This window comes from Suillus clintonianus (genome assembly GCF_016758775.1).
Source record: "Suillus clintonianus strain FC179 chromosome Unknown DEU56scaffold_183, whole genome shotgun sequence".
NCBI classification, from domain to species: Eukaryota; Fungi; Basidiomycota; class Agaricomycetes; order Boletales; family Suillaceae; genus Suillus; species Suillus clintonianus.
Window position 1 is genome coordinate 21,287 of NW_024539407.1, and position 16,693 is coordinate 37,979.

The 16,693-nt window shown below is 49.2% G+C and overlaps 5 protein-coding genes across 5 annotated transcripts; 1 reads left to right on the plus strand and 4 right to left on the minus strand.

Moving 5' to 3' along the window:
* Nucleotides 1-1,464: 1,464 nt before the first annotated feature.
* DEU56DRAFT_688558 (uncharacterized protein) lies at nt 1,465-2,556 on the minus strand (the record flags this gene model as incomplete). The annotated part of the gene is made up of 2 exons (XM_041347063.1): nt 1,465-2,088; nt 2,140-2,556. Coding segments are annotated over 2 exons (1,041 nt in total), but the record flags the coding sequence as incomplete, so codon positions are not given.
* Nucleotides 2,557-4,789: 2,233 nt separating this feature from the next.
* On the plus strand, nt 4,790-6,865 carry DEU56DRAFT_200669 (WD40-repeat-containing domain protein). The gene is made up of 7 exons (XM_041345041.1): nt 4,790-5,785; nt 5,835-5,879; nt 5,946-5,966; nt 6,020-6,199; nt 6,259-6,408; nt 6,457-6,564; nt 6,631-6,865. The coding sequence occupies exons 1-7, from the start codon at nt 4,838-4,840 to the stop codon at nt 6,781-6,783; spliced, it is 1,605 nt and encodes a 534-aa protein (XP_041201186.1). The 5' UTR covers nt 4,790-4,837; the 3' UTR covers nt 6,784-6,865.
* Nucleotides 6,866-9,391: 2,526 nt separating this feature from the next.
* Nucleotides 9,392-10,294, minus strand: DEU56DRAFT_842623 (uncharacterized protein). Its single transcript, XM_041355048.1, has 3 exons — nt 10,059-10,294; nt 9,760-9,993; nt 9,392-9,690 (listed from the first exon to the last, which is right to left on the minus strand). The coding sequence occupies exons 1-3, from the start codon at nt 10,075-10,077 to the stop codon at nt 9,596-9,598; spliced, it is 348 nt and encodes a 115-aa protein (XP_041201187.1). The 5' UTR covers nt 10,078-10,294; the 3' UTR covers nt 9,392-9,595.
* DEU56DRAFT_842629 (uncharacterized protein) lies at nt 10,295-12,315 on the minus strand. Its single transcript, XM_041355049.1, has 12 exons — nt 12,237-12,315; nt 12,123-12,180; nt 12,013-12,072; nt 11,937-11,948; nt 11,874-11,879; nt 11,775-11,821; nt 11,570-11,722; nt 10,947-11,512; nt 10,859-10,890; nt 10,726-10,803; nt 10,584-10,671; nt 10,295-10,525 (listed from the first exon to the last, which is right to left on the minus strand). The coding sequence occupies exons 2-12, from the start codon at nt 12,144-12,146 to the stop codon at nt 10,515-10,517; spliced, it is 1,077 nt and encodes a 358-aa protein (XP_041201188.1). The 5' UTR covers nt 12,147-12,180; nt 12,237-12,315; the 3' UTR covers nt 10,295-10,514.
* Nucleotides 12,316-12,880: 565 nt separating this feature from the next.
* Nucleotides 12,881-15,473, minus strand: DEU56DRAFT_935027 (laccase; the record flags this gene model as incomplete). Its single annotated transcript, XM_041358782.1, has 12 exons — nt 12,881-13,360; nt 13,413-13,477; nt 13,531-13,554; nt 13,612-13,760; nt 13,812-13,832; nt 13,886-14,612; nt 14,665-14,692; nt 14,745-14,818; nt 14,875-15,035; nt 15,090-15,158; nt 15,211-15,262; nt 15,313-15,473. Coding segments are annotated over 12 exons (1,647 nt in total), but the record flags the coding sequence as incomplete, so codon positions are not given.
* Nucleotides 15,474-16,693: the final 1,220 nt, after the last annotated feature.

The following is a 16,693-nucleotide window of genomic DNA, read 5'->3' on the forward strand; positions in this document are numbered from 1 at the left end:
TCGGATGATGTTGACATCGAGAATGCGACATATAATGGTTGGCTCTCCGAGCACTTTATTAGCTCGGTGTTGACATTTTCAGCTGAAGGTGAGTTTCATGCAGAATTCGCACTTCGCTCGTTAACTATATGTTGCAGGGGTCATTATTGCTGCAAGGATGAATGCCCCTGGTAGCTGGCATGACTCACGTCTTGCTCACCAAATTTATGCCTCCCTTCGAGACCATACTCCCCCAGGTTACTACGTCGTGGCTGATACAGCCTTCCCACGTGGGACCAACGACATCCAAGGCCGGATCCGCGCACCCCTTAAACAAGGCCAACGTGTTCAAGGGTCAGTTGCTGAGATTGACGAACGCATGGCATTCAATCGAGAGCTCCTTTCTTACCGGCAGACTGCTGAATGGGGGATGCGCAGTCTTCAAGGTGCTTTTGGAAGATTGCGTGTACCACTCGAAATTGCTAACAAAGATTCGCGCGGTGATCTCATCGAGATCTGTGTTCGATTGCACAATCTGCGCGCAATCCGAGTTGGCATCAACCAAATCCGCACAGTGTACCTTACTAATTGGCAGGAGACAGTTGATGATGCTTCCGTCTGGCACGACTTCGAGAATATGTTGTTTTCCGAGCAAAGGCAGAAAGATCGGGTTTCACGTTTCCACGTCACACTGGAGTACTTAGGGTAGATCAACTTGCTTGTTCATTGTAATGCATTCTCTTCAATCGAGGTCTTTGAACATCTACGACGGGGCCGTCATCACATATAGCAATCTCTGGTGGTTCGAAAGACATGAAGAATCCTCACAGGAAGATCGAAATATTCAAGCGGCTTCAAAATCACACGAACCCAAGGCTCTTGCGATCTCCGGTGGTTCGAAAGACATGAAGAATCCTCGCAGGAGGATCGAAATCTTCGAGCGGCTTCAAAATCACACGAACCCGAGGCTCTTCACGCCACGCTGCGTGTACGACGGAGCCGTCATCATGTACTCATCATGCAAGCTTCCATAGACCAAGCAGACTACTCAGGTCCTGACTGCTATCAAAAATCTACAGCGCCAAACTCGTGTGTTGTGGCACATCTATCATTATTGGGTAAGTCACTATCCAAACGATACAAAGGAAGAGATAACAGGCATCGAACTTGTGCGTCGCACTTTTATCATTATTGGGTAAGTATCAGATTGATATAAAGGTCACACCTCTGTGCTCTGTGGCTCACGGTCCTCCTCACTTCTGGGGACTGTAGGCTCTTGGGTGCCTTGCCTACGAGAATGACTCGGACGAACCACAGAATTGAATTTGCGTGGAGGTCCACCACGGGGACCCCAGCGGAAATGCTCTTGTCTGTGAGACGAACCTGCACGAGGAGAGGAGATGGAGTAGTACCGAAATCAGTAGGGGTAACAGCAGTGAACTGAGGAGAAGTTGGAGGATGATCAGACATGTTGGCGAGGGTCTCTGTATCACTGTGCCAGATGACACTTTGGCCTCCATCAGGGTAATAGGTATAACTCGGCTGTTTGGGTTTGTACCGGTGACGAGCATTACGAGAAACTGGGTTGGGATGGACATTGTGAGGAGCTTGGATCGGAGCCGACGCATGCATCTGCATCATCTCCACACGAAGCTTTCCAAGGTCACGTTCACGTTCGACATCGTAGAGTCTGGTGCGTAAGTCGTACAGTTGAGTACGTAGCTGCTCGGTGACTGCATTTGCATCTCGCAGCTGCTGTGCTTGGGTAAGCAGCTGCGTGTTTGCAAGGGATCGGTTGGCACGCTCCTCATCCCGAGCTTGCTGGACAGCAGGGTCAAAGGCCCCGCTGATGCGAGTGAGCAACTCTGAGGCAGCTGCACCTCGGCGGCGTGGCACAGGAGCATCTGCGCGAGTGGCACGAGTGATGGCAGTGTGCTCGATGGGGGGAGTAATGTTTCGCGAGTCATCATGACTGTCATCGGCATCGAAATCCGAGTCATTGAGATCACGAGTACCAGCACGCTCATTGATGAGTGCATCGATCTCGTGGGCACGAGTTACATCAGGTGGACAAACACCATTTCCTGTGGGCTTCGTGGTTTTGACCAACTGAGGTAGTTATGTGAGATGCGGGTGGAAAAACTCGAATGTAAGACTTACTTGTTTAAATTTTGTTTCGAGTGACACGGCTTTACGAGGAGGTCGGCCGTGGCTCCTTGCCCACTCGCTGTACTTCAAATGGATGGCCTGCCAACCTTTCTGGCCCAGAGGGCGCTCGTCTTCGACCAAGTCCAGGAGGACTTGAACATCAGCTGTGCTGTAATTGTTGGACCCACAGGGCCGGCCGTGTTTGGCCACAGCCCTTGGATCATCTTCGTGGTCATCAAGAGCACGTGTGCGCTTCAGAGTGTGGTCAGTATTCTCTTTTTCTTTACCCTTGCTTTGGTTGGCTTTGGCCACAGTTTTGCGACGTGCGCCAGCAGTTCTGACAGCTGGTGCATACCCACGAGCCTCAGCAATCGCCACGGGGTCACGAAGGTCTTTATCTGGCGAGTCGGGGAGTCGAATATGAGCAGGGTTCTGTGTCGAACCCAGAACAAGACGGGACCCAGACAGTAAGGGTGGTTGTTCGGATGCCTCACGAGGTTGGGAGAAGTCAGCAGGACTGGTGAGTCTGTACATCAAGGGTGTAGTCGCACGTTGCTGCACAGTGGTAAGCTCATTTTGCGAAGCTTCGAGAACAATGAACTGACTTACCGCATAGGCCTGGGACATGCGAGCTTCAGGCCACTCTGCTTGAGCTACAGCGTGAGCGATCCCAGGATGGGACAGCCAGTTACCCGCACAATCACGCACAAATGCATTCCCTGCGCCGTCGTAACGCAACTCGGGATTTGATGGGCTCCTATCAGGGACAAACATAGATTGGGAAGGGGGAATGTCAGACATTTGCCAAGGGACTGGTTGTACGAATACACTTACCTTGTGATTGAAAATGCGTTGAATCTATATAGTCCGTGACTTTGTTGAACCGGCCGAAGGAAGGGGTGAGTATTTTCATATGAAAAATGCAAAGTACAAGGACCCTGCACTAGTAGTAACAGTGCGACACGAGCGCGCCAGCCCATGCAGCGATCGAGAGGGAGCCGACCCTAAATACAGGGATGATAAGCAAAATTTCGTCGACGGAGGGCTGAGGATTGGTTGGTGGTAGTAGGCGCTAGGACAGATGCAGTGAGATTAGAGGGACCGGCGGAGACAGCGTTGCCAGGTCGTAGTTTGGCGTAGAGCACCTAGAATTAAAGTCTAAAAAGGAGGGAGAAAGAGGTGTCAACGTACTTGGCAAAACATTGACGGTGCACCTTTGTATGACTGCGAGAGGTGCCACGCACGTTGAGCAAGGCTCATTACGTCAGCGAATATCACTGGCGTAGTGGCCTAAAACGGAATATTCAAGTCTGCAGAGGGGGGGTACCCCCCCTTACAGATTAAGGTTTGAAAACGGGGGGCAAAGAAAATACTTTTGCAAATTGAGCTCAAATGAACAGCGGCATCGCGGCACACCTTCCTAATGTAGTCAAATTTATGATATGATATTCTAATAAATATATTTCGAGCCTACGGAAAGTCATCCATTGTGTTGGCGCACAAACTTCACAAGGGAGTCACTGACAGGACGAATTCGGTTGCTTGTAAATAGCAAGTGATGATCGGTATACTGCCCGAATCTACTCACAAGAAATGCCATTACGAGAACTAGCACAGCTATGCTCCTAGTACCATGTCTTCGCGCGAGGAACCCTCTGACTTTGTGCCGAAGCCAATAAGGCAAATTTGGATATGGTCCCTTGACCTAGAAGCCCTGCCAGCGATCCGCAATCATTGGATGACGTGCATCTCACAATACTACGGCGGAGAGCGGCCAGCTCAAAGAGGTAGCAACCTGCATCGAGATGTCTAAACTTGCGTCCTTTACATCTTCTGGCACTTTTTACTGACGTCACCATTTTTCGTCTCTGCAATCCAGCCATGATCAATGATGCGTGCCAAACCAAGCCAATCATGCGGTAAGTACCTGGAGCCTCATTCTGTAAGGCAAATTTCGAAATGGGTGGGTGGACCCCGCAGACTACGCCTTGTCGGTCGTGCCACCGCGATGTGCCTTAGCTTCATTCGGCGGGGGCCATTTTGGCCAGACACGATAGGCCTGTGCTCATAGCCATAGTATTCATAGCTGTCAATTGTTGGTTGCGCCACAGATTATCATTCTGATCTCTATAAAAGAATGTTGTGAGCAGCCTCCAGAGGGTCCGGGGAACAACGTACCAGCAACAAAAATGTGATTCGTCGGACAGTTGGGAGTAGTACCTCATCAGAACGCCGACATGATGATCAGGACAGCAACTTGACTCGGAAAGGTGAGCAGACGCTATTATTAGACAGGACCCCGCGTGAGCGGCAGCGACGACGCAGCGTAATTTACGCTAGGCGTGGACTCGGGAGTAAAACCGAGTCTTGCCATTAGTGCCACTGCTAGTCAATTTGAACCGAAGTGCCTTCAATTTAGCACGTCGTCTAAAAAGCTGCAACAAACTTAACCTTTCGTGCAGAAATGTAGAAGGTTGCTCTGAAAGTTGAAACGTCGATGGTTTGTTTGCAACTTGTCGAAATGGAGGTTTAACCGGCGAAGAAGGCTCAGCGGGCGTCTAATAATCTCTAATTCGAATCTTCGACAGATACATCTATTACATGCATTGAAGCAAAACGACCAGCGCATCACGAGCCTCTGATATCCACTGCATTAAGGTACCAAGTCATCCACAATTTCTATCTCGACACCTGCTAAACACACAGCAGAATGGCGGATGCAGCGGAACCCACCATTCAAACGATACCCGCTCGAGAGTTTGAAGCTCATACAGATACCATACGGGCAGTCGCAATTTTCCCTGATGGACGGCGTATGGTCACGGGTTCGGTAGACAAGACGCTTCGTCTGTGGGGCTTGAAATCAGGTGTTGTGTTGAAGAAAATGGAGGGCCATCGCAACGCAGTACGAGCAGTCGCGTTATCAAGAGACGGGCACTTCATAGCAAGCGGTGATTATAATGGAGAACTCATTGCTTGGGACCAAAACACTGGCATTTCTCTCACCCAAATCATAAAAGCCCACTTCGGGTCAATCTACTCGCTGGACTTTTCAGCAGATGGTGCACTGCTAGCAACCGGTTCATTGGACGGTACCGTGAAGCTCTGGAGCACCGCAACCTGGAATTTGCAAGGACTTCCGATTGATTGTCATACAGCAGTCTACTGCGTTCGATATGCACCGTCTGGAAAACAGCTCGCCATCGCGACATTCAAGGATGTCCAGATCTTGATTGCAGACACGAAGGAATGCATCGCACACTTCACGGCTCACGCCGTGTTCAATTTTTCACTCGCGTGGATGCCCTCTGGCTCACGGCTTCTCTCAGCTAGCACAATTCTCGATCCCACGATACGGGTCTGGAATTCATCAACCTGGAAGCAGGTCGGTGATCCCTGGATAGGCCATGTTCATCAGGTCAATGCTATTGCCGTAAACCCAACTGGCACACTGGTCGCCTCCGCATCTGATGACAAGCACGTCCGCCTCTGGCGACTCTCAGATCGACGAACCATTGCCATATTTGAGCACTCCGATAACGTGTATTGTGTCGCCTTCTCCATGGACGGCAAGCATATCATCAGCGGGAGTGCTAATAAGAAGGTCTCACAATGGGCAGTACCCGAGGTCGCTTTGCTAGAGGAGTGTGCAGTAGAGGTACATTTCCGTTCATTTACCATTCCTTTGTCATCTCATCTCGTCCAAGGATATGTCATTGTTGGAGGATCCAAGCGAACAGCCGACGAACAACGTAAGTCCGTGCTGCGTTTCCCGCCACTTCGTCTGCTTCCATGTTGACCCCCAATGTTGATGCCAGGCTCACGTTGCTGATTCTACGGCATGTTCCCATTCTTGACTCTTATTACAAGATGTTGATCGTGTTTCATGTAGATGCTCGCTATAGACCCAACGATTCGCGGTGCATGCATAACTGGCGACTTGGCGACTGCTGAAGAGCTTCTAACGCAAGAGATCGACGCTGATGACAACAACTACAAGTCCTATGCTAATCGATCATTTGTTATGGCACGAAAACTCAACTGGGATAGCGCGATTGATGATGCACTTAAGGTATGATACTGTCCCATCCTGACCTCCCTTAAGGTAACCTAACTTTGATGGTCACATAGTCCATCAATATTAAGCCCTCCTCGACAGGCTATATCTCCAAAGGCATTGCCCTCTGTGGAAAAATGCGCTTCGAGGATGCGACGAAAGCATTCGACATCGCGTCCATATTCACCAGAGATGCCAAGACACCTGATCTTCTTTTGATCAAGGTACGTTCATTCTTTCCTACAGAGTCCTTGCCTTATCGTCATTTTCAGGCTATCGCGATTTTCAATGCAAATCAACACGAGGACGCAATGGAACGCGTTCAAGAGCTAGCTGCCGCTTGTCCTGATGCTGATGCGCTTGTTTGTCGTACCGTGGAGGTCAGTATCATACACTCTATCAAGTCCACATATGTTTGACATACATGTATGGACTTCGCACATCAGGCATATCTGCATGTTCAAATTGGAATCAACGCCTTGGATGGAGCGTGTCACGATGAAGCTGCTGACCAATTCACTACCGCTATCAACTTGAGCGTGTTCTCACCTGAATCAGCCATTCATCCCAGATATGAGGACTTTGCAGTGGTACGTTGATATGATGCCACCGAACATGCTTTTCATGCCCAACGCCTAGCTCTTCGGGTGGGACTTTAGGTCCCTGTGGCAAATTGCAAATCAGAAACGGTGTAATGCACTTCTGCGTGCGGGTAGACCTGGAGAAGCCCTCAAATCATATCGATACATGATGGATATGAGTGATGAAGCTACGAAGGCAAGCTGCTTTGATTGGTGCACTGGTAAGTCTTCAGGAATGTCAATGGGCTACAATGCTCACCCGCATATGACGCAGCTTTTAAGCAAGAGTGCAGTACGCTTTATGCTGTCAATGGAGTTGGCGACCTCGTTGTGGTCGGAGATGCTGCCCTCGCTGCGGGCGAGTACGACAGGGCTATTGAGATCTACTCGGCAGCGATCGACCTGGATTTTGCATCCTATACCATCTTTGCGAATCGTAGTAAGGCGAGGTTGGAAAAAATGCTGTGGGAAGATGCGCTTCGCGATGCACAAAAGGTTCGGTGGCATTTATCGTTTTGTAACTGACGCTCATTTTGGTGGTGCGTAGGCCATCGAACTGAACCCTTCATCCTATCTTGGATACGAGGTGAAACATGCAGCGCTTCATGGCGCACAACTCTATGATGAGGCGATCGAGGCTTTCCAAATCATGCTCTCCAAGTTGGACGATCCTCACGAGACAAGTAAGTTTTATCTATCACGCGGGTCAACATGCTTGAATAATATTACTCAACTCTATCCACAGAGCTGCGCCAGCAGTTTATCAGTCCGTCCGAAGCAGATGATGCTATTCGAAAGGTCACATATGACCACCTAGACGACGCTCCCCTGCGTCTACTAGATACCCACACTGGGCGCTTATGCGATAGAGAGGCACAGATAAATGCCTTCAAATCGAGCACGGAGTACAAGAAGCTTCTGTCATCAACATTGAAGCGGGCAGATCTGCGAAAGGACCACATCCAAGAAGTTGTGATGACGTACTTCCGTTGTGTCATGTTATCACATAGGTGGGAAGTGAAGGAGCTGCTGTTGCACGAGGTCCAAAACAAGGTCGTGTATGACCTGAATCCAGTCGGCGGCATCGTGAAGTTGCAGTCATTCTGCAAAACGACTCGTAGTGTGGGGCATCGCTGGGGGTGGATCGATACATGTTGCATCGACCAAACTAACAACGTCGAACTTCAAAAATCACTTAATTCCATGTTTATCTGGTATCGCCAATCAGTCCTCACGATCGTATACCTGTCGGATGTTGCGCCTGCATCAAAGTCTGGCGCGCTGGCAAAAAGCACTTGGAACACAAGAGGATGGACTGTTCCTGAATTCCTGGCTCCCAAGGTCATTCTCTTCTACCAAAATGATTGGACGTTATATCTCGATGACAATTCTCCCAACCACAAGGAATCTCCGACGATCATGCAGGAGTTGGAGGATGCGACGGGCATAGATGCACGAGCCCTCGTTGCCTTCCGTCCCGGAATGAGAGGCGCACGAGAAAGACTTCAATGGGTATCGGGGCGTATCACCACGTTACAGGAAGACATCGCATACTCTTTGTTTGGAATATTCGGCGTCCAGCTACCTGTCATGTATGGTGAGAAGAAGCAAAACGCACTCGGGCGGCTTTTGCAGGAGATCGTAGCTCAGTCGGGAGACATTACTGCCCTCGACTGGGTCGGAAGATCATCCGAGTTCAATAGCTGTCTGCCTGCAGATATCACTTCATACGAAGCTCCAGCATACGCGCTGCCACTTATATCTGAAGACGAGATGCAGAAATCAGTCTCCGCGCTGCGAGACTCCGTGGATATAAAGCTGGCTGTGAGATTGTACGACACACTTGACTACCTGACCGCCCCCCGTTTCGCGCACCGCCGCCTGCATCTGCCCTGCATCGCATTCCCTGTCACAGAGGTCAGACGGAGTCTTCATCAAGACCAGGAGCCATATTCCACATATCAAGTCAAGGCAGACGGGCTTCGTGACTTGCTGATCATCACGGAAGACAGGCTGCCCCAGTTCTCGAAGGCACGGCCCACTCGACAGTCATTCCTGCTCGTCCGTCCTTGGGATCGTCATCTCCTTGGGCTACCTGACTTTGAAGACGAAGATGATACGCAGAGCGATGATGGTTGGACCCTACCCGTGTCCCCCACGCAGGACTCAATTGGTGAATCCCTTGGAGAAGAGGAGTCTGAATCGAGCGAGCGAGCGTTGCGATTGATGGTTCGCCTTGCACAGCCTTTTAGCGCATTTTTACTAGCGCAGCAGCGTGGTGGAGAATACAAGAGAATCGCGTCGGATCATGATATTATTGCACAAGGCAATGATGTTCGTTCTGTTCACAATGATATGATGGACGTTAGGACATTAGAGATATTGTAGCTGTAGCCTGCATGGATACATTTTAGACCGGAGATTTCATATCTTGTACGCACAAATACCCCAAATTGTACCCGTATCGTATGCTTACCCCCTAGGGACTCTCGACATAGATTGCATTTACGCCATACTTGCTCAATGATTCTGCTCGTTCGCGTCAACCGACTCAGACGAGCCCGAATTCAACGACTTGGACTCGGATGTGAGAACGCAACGCGGTCACGTGACTGCGATCGTTCCAGTTCAACTTGAATGGGAAGGTAATGTTGAGCGCTGAGCACCTTTCTGTACGATACAGCAAAGTACTAGGTTACTTGCAAGCAAGGGAGCTACAGGAGGAGGCATAAATACAAAATAAAACGACAACAACAAATCATGTAACAACAACAACAGTGCAAGAACCAGCAGTACAGCACAAGAAAAAATCAAAACGAATAGTGATACCTCAAGTCCTCCAGACCAACCTTCCCCTGTCTCCTTCCAGTCCCTCCGCGCGTCTCTTTTTGAATTCATAGAACCGCGATGTTGCTGCGGCCGAGCCTACGTATGCGAATAATGATCAGCGCCCTTGCATAGCGAGTAAGGGACAAAAAAAGTGAAAACACGCACCTTTCTTTGGCGCTCCTCTTCCTATGCCCATGAACCAAAGCAGAGCTCGCACAGGCAACCATATGATCATCAAAAACCACCCCAACACCACTCGAAGCGGACCGAACGCGAGGATGTTGAGTAGCAAGACGACCAAGCGCAATGGACCGCTACCAGGCGTTCCGTCCGAGACGTAGAGAACGCCTCTCGTGCATTCGATGGTGAAGAAGACAGGAAGGAGGAAAGAAGCGTAGACTGGTACATGCGCCGTTGTGAATGAGTCGCAGTTGAGCGGGGTAAAAGAATTAAGAATCACGTACGAACGTCCCGCATTGTCATGTTGTCACAATATTAAATATTTGATTTTTGCAACCTCGAGGCTGGATATGGGTCCGGTCGAGCAAGTTCGATTTACAGGGCTATAGACACGGAGGCTCGACCGGGATTGATATGGTGGTGCAGTTGTGAGTTACACTTCCGTTGATGATCACAACAGTGGTTCAAGAATCAACAGAAGTCGCCCACAGTTGTCACATTTTCGGCGCTTCCATCATCGACCAAGATAGTACGCGGAGCCCTTCATGTGTTCACCATTCACCACGGCTTTCTTTCGGATGATATATCTAGACATCCCGAACACGTCTAGGCTCATGGGCCATGTAAATTAATAGTAAGGTCGTCGTAATTTTTCAGGACCTTTGGCAGAAGTAGTACATGACGCTTCATACATCTTCCAGCCTTGTTCTAATCTATACATACACTTACAAGCGCTGTTTTTACAGGCGGTCTACAAACGATGTTCAGATCAAAAACCGATAAACGATCAAGCTCAATTCGACACTCACTAACGTTGCCGAGGTCACTGCAAGCCTCCTTGACACGAGCCGTGAGCGTCTTCTCACCCTCACGAACCCAGACACGGGGGTCATAGAACTGCAATCAAACATGAATGACGGGAATGTCAAAGAAGTTAACCTAGCGACCCACCTTCTTGTTGGGTTTGTCTGCGCCTTCGGGGTTGCCGACTTGAGTGAGTAGGTAATCTTTTTTCTTGAAAACGAAGTCCTGGAAGATAGCGGTCAGCCATTGCGTGATCTCAAGGACAGATGGACGATCGTACCCTGATACCAGCGAGGTAAGCGAACTGGGTGTCTGAGTAACCGTTGTATGTCAGCAACTGAATCTGCTGCAAAAGTTGGCACACTCACCAGTGTCAACGTTCATTTTGACGACACCGTTTCCGACTGCAGTCTTGATCTCCTCCTTGGTTGATCCAGAACCACCGTGGAACACGAGGTAGAGAGGCTTCTCGGACTTGCCACCGAGTTTTTGGCTGCTGAAAGCTTGGTGCTTGCCAAGCAATTCAGGCTGGAGTTTGACGTTTCCAGGTTTGTAGACACCGTGCACGTTACCGAACGCGGCGGCAATGCTGAAGTTGGGGCTGATAGCACTCAAAGCAGCGTGAACATCGTAGATGTCCTCGGGTTGTGTGTAGAGGGATGCGTTGTCGACACCAGTGTTGTCAACACCGTCCTCTTCACCACCGGTAATACCGATTTCCATTTCTAGCCAAATTCCGAGAGGTGCCATGCGCTTGAAATACTTCACGCATGTTGCGATGTTCTCTTCTTTTGATTCCTCAGACAGGTCAAGCATGTGTGAAGAGAAAAGGGGCTCTTGGTGCTCCTTGAAATAGGCCTCATCGGCAGCAAGCATGCCATCGAACCATGGCAGGAGCTTGTGGGCACAGTGGTCGCTGTGAAGAACGACAGGCCTATATTTGCGCTGTGATTCAGAAAAAATCTTGATCCCAGGCAAAGATCAGACTCACACGCCGTATGCCTTCGCAACTGTGCGAACATGGTGGGCAGCAGCAACAGCTCCCAGGATGGAAGCTTGCTGGTTGTCATTCGCCAGACCTTTGCCGGCGTAGTAAGCGCTTCCACCCTGAGAGACCTGGAGGATGATCGGAGCCTTGATGTCTCTGCAGAGCTAGAGGTGAGCATGCTGTGAATAACGACGAGTTTGGTACAGACCTTGCGGCTTCCAAAACGGCGTTAGCGGTGGATGAGGAAGTGACGTTCTGGTGGAGTTAAGCTGAAACACAAGGAGACCTAGATTTATTCGGCACTCACAATAGCCTGGTGAAGAGAAGATCGGTTCAGCAGTACTTTACTTCCTGGGGGAAAAGAACTCACGGGAATGGCAAACTATTGAAGTTGAATTGCAAGGTGTTTCATAAAGGTAATATGAGATGAGTCGAGAGCAACGTACCTTGTTCTCCTTTGCGTAATCGAACAATTTGCGAACGTTGTCTCCAGTGAGGACACCAGCCTGCTAGGATGTCAATGGATCTGCTTCCCGGATGATTGAGTTGTACTAACGGGAACGATATCGAGGACACCCATGATGAATCTGCGGGAGAGAGCGGTAATGGTGGATCTGGAACAAGATGGAGATGGCGTCAGAACAGCCTTTAAATGGGAGCGAAGAGGTACCTTATAAGCTACCGATAGCTGTGTAAAGCTTGCCTAGTGAAACGACTTGGAAATCGATAAGTCTTTCACTCGTCCGATATCGCCCATTTTTGGCACGTGGTTTAAGATCGCATCATATCTTCAGTCCATTTACTTACTAAATCCGGGCATGCGTTTTATACCCGAATTCCCGGTTGGCCTCTTGGAAAAACGTTCGATGCATCCAACATACGATTGCATGTCTTTTGGAAGTACGTTCACTTCGGGATCAACAAGAGTGAGAGCATGTCGGCTCGGGTCCTGCTGTCCTACTCCCAGGCAGTACCACCGCCCCCGCTCGTTCCCTAGGCAGAATCCCAAAGTCCCATCCACGTCACACCAAACCATCCCAGGCTAGTCCCACACCGGCAGAATTCAAGCCAACCGGCACAAGGACACACTGAGTTCAATAGGTCTGTCCCTTGGGCCTTGGCAGAAGTAAGCTACGTAGAAGCTAAAATTTCGGACTCGGTCGTGCTCCGATCATAGTGATCAGCCCTCATCGCACAGGTTGCGGCCCCGGCGGTATACTATCACTCTATTTCAGAATGTGAACAAAGTCGCTTTTGATCCGGGGAATCACTAATCCTTGCTTAGTTCTCATCACTAATTGGACCACTGGTAGTGGCCCAGCACTATAGCACCCACGACACGATTCACCACCCGGCACGCACTGCTTCCTCCTAGCTTATCCCTAATGCAGTTATTCTCATCTGTTTGCTTAGATTCAGTATCGGCGACCTAAGTCAGCCATCAACCTGACATACGCCACATTTCCTGTAGACTTGCGGCTAGAGGGTGGACACAAACATACATTCCGTATGGGTTCGTGTGTGGCTTCTCATCACAACTTATTGGGCGTAGTCTGTGAACAGCTCGAATAAATTACAGAGCATTTCCATGAGATGGTATTATTAATGGTACTACTGTATAACATCTATTATGAGAGTCCCGGTATTGCCGTTCCTTCAAACTCTACGACAGTGAACACTATCTTGGTGGAAATAGCAGCGTGGACATATTCTGTGCTTCTTGATACGAATTTTCCGCTCCAATCTGGGCTGGGGTTAACGAGTCATATATTGGGCAAAGCTCGTCCCATGCAGCTGTGTACGTCATCAGTTAAATCAGAGCATAGGATAGACATCGAACAATTACGGGGTATGGGGCCCAGATGCGCCTGAGTGTCTGAGGGGCTTTCAGCCATAACTACAGCGAAACCACTAGTAACAGAGATCAGATTACGGCAGAGTTCTAGAGCGCTCGAGATACTTACGCGTCGAGATGCCAGTCGATGTGACTAGGTAAACGACGAGATCAGTGCTAGTGCTAGATACATCAATGACACAGTGCTTACCAGTGCAGGAACCATGGACCGGAGTTGTCTGTGACCCACCTAATCACCATCTGCTGGTTTTGGAGCCCGCCGGATACTACGTCCCTGCGCACGGGATTGACGTAGTTAAATGAACTATTTCCTGCGCTCTGCACGACATCAAAGCTATGCTATAATCACAGTAAGCAATTGAGTGCCAACTGGTGACGAGATGGACTTACGCCGTGAATATGAATGGGATGCTATGGAGATGCCATAAGATGTATGTAACGTAGTGAATGCACGGGAAACTTACGGGACCACCAACGTTGCTAGTTATCATCGTCAATTCGACGACCTTGTTAGCCCCTAAAACATAAACACTTCCAAGTGGAAGGAGATCGGTTGCAAGTCGTGCACCGCTGAGAATCTGGAGCAGTACGGGCACTGTGGGAGGCTTGTATGTTGCGCCATTGATCGAATATACCCCAACCGAGTTGTTGACTACCATCTTCAAGTTGATGTCTGCATTTCCGTACCCTGGAACCCCAGGTGCACCAGGATTGATGAATGCATGCAAGTTGGTCTCGAGGAGCGGCATAGTACTCTTGGTCTGGTTCGTGGTAGGATCTGCAACGGGTGCACCCTTGTATCGCAAGATAGCAAGGCTCTGGCCGCCGTTGAAGTTCGCGCCTGGAGTATTTGGGAGTGCTCGTATCCAGTAATTGCCGACTGGCTGATTCATGGTGAGCACAGCAGAGTATCGCTGTCCAGCAAGTATCGTAATCGAGTCCACGAGCAGGGGCTCCGTCAGTTCACCGTCTGCTTCGATTACCGTCAAGTTATGGTTGTCGATGGAAAATGCAAAGTTGGGATCGCAAGACATTGCTATAAGGCGTAGGCGATATCGTTTCCCGTACTCGAGATTGACTACCGCAAGCTCACTCGCGGGTCCCCCTTGATATCGGCCGAGACCGTTAATGAGTGTAGAGTTGCCATTGGTACCAATGATATGAGCCAAAACAGGCGCCACCACATGGTACCTATGATCAATCAGTGAGAAGAATGCAATTCACAAACAGCTCCAAAACGTACCAGTCAGCAAGGGTGATGACGGTGCTCTCTGTAAATTCCGTAAGTGAGCGAATTCATGGCTATGCTAGTAAACACTATACCGTCGTCAACGTCGTATAAATATGACAGAGGGTCTTCGGGGTCGTAGATAATCAAAGCCCCACGGAGTCCATCACTAAACGGGTTCGGATCATTTATTGCAAAGTTTAAAAGAATGACATATCAACAAACCACTGTTGCGTCGCGTAGTGGCTATGATACCAATAGGTTCCAGCCTGATTCCGTGCCTCGAAGGAGTGCAGAAAGGAGTGATTTTGCGCAATGGGACATTGAGTGACGAATGAGACTCCATCGGCATAGTTAGTCCCATTCTGATTGATGCCGTGCCAGTGCTAAACAGAGTGGGGTAAGCCTGATGTATGAATACTGAACGGTTGTATACCCACCACGCTGGTGCTCTTGAACATTTCATCGTCAGTGAGTCTGTTCACGACATTTATCGCAAAGTGTTCTCCCTTCAACTATAGTCAGTGTCTGAGGGCCAGATCAAATTGGCAGAAAAGGGACCTTTCTGGCTGCGATGATTGGACCTGGAAAAGTTCCTCCGGCGAGTGTTGCACTATAACAATGATTAAGATGCAACAAAATACACAGTAGATACAAACTCACGAGCGCGTAAACCCGTCTGGGGATATGATTTCATTGGAAATTATAAGGTTGGTCTTGGGGCCTACCGTGTTTGAACGAGAGTTGAGTGGATAGGAATTGGATCGTGAGATGATGGATGCTGCATGTGCTAGATGAAGCCATAGTAGAACGAAAATGACATTAAGAAAGAGCATTATATTGAGTGTAGAGGGAATATATGCAAGAAGCACTCGATAATAAAAGTACTCACCTGAACATGGTGGCTCTTATAGATATCTGACATCTGCTTCTTATCCCAACTTCCGCCACAAGTGGCAAACTTGGCCGTAAAAAGGTTGTAGTCAACGTCAAATGCCAAGCCCCGACTGGTTGATGGTAGCTTTTGGCGCGCAAGGGTACAGCCCGCCACGTCAAGCTTGGCTATAGCACCCATAGGGGAATAATGCAAAGCCGGGACGGCAAGTTCGGAAAGGTAAACTAAGGAACATCACGTTCACTTTCAAGTTGGTAGGTTCTGTCTTGGAAGCACGGGATTCACCAATGATCATTGTTCAACTAATTGAAAAGATGAGCTAGATCAGCCGATTTTCGGAGGGAATTCATATACGTCAATTCAAACCAGCGGTAGAATCCTTGGAATCAGGCTCAATTGTTCGACCTGGATACTCGAAGCCAATGGTACGCACTGCGTGCCCGACGGACCCTGAATAACATGCCCCTGACAAGTGTCCTCAGATCCGTTCCTAGTCATTAGTATGAAACGCACCGGAATTTTGAAATTTGTCTTGTTTAGTCAAGCCCAGATGATTTGAGGCGTGGTATGATTGATCTTGCTCGTTTGGTCAACCAGTACGTGGGGGACAGAGTGGGCGAGCGCAATCATGATGCGTCGAGCAGGTTCTATGAATGTACCCAATTTCAATATGAGAGGCTGCAATTCGTAAAGTGGTGTATTCTGGTCATGGGCCACTGACCTTTGCCGACAAATTAGGATCAATGCATTCAATATGTTTAACTGGATCGGTCCCTTGTTAAGTCCACGCGCGCCGCAATGCATCAATTGTAGTCACTAGTAGCGAGCACCTGTGGGCAACAGCTGTCACACACCAGGAACTGCAATGGTGTCCATGATGGGGCTATACTGGCGGTCCTCCTGTTGAATACATGCCAAGGTGGTATTTGGTTGTTCCATTCTGCACGTATAGGTTTCGGTTGGAGACATGTGCCCGTCGCATCATTGCCTGCACGGACTCGGAAGTCACTTCCGTATTAGTAATAGTTGCCGAACCAAACATTTGTAATTTCTATATTAGGTAAGAGCTAGAGGAAATCGGAATGAGCCGACAGTCTTGCAACGCTTCAGTGCTTGAAGTCAACTCGGTTCTGGACTCGTCGGAAAAGT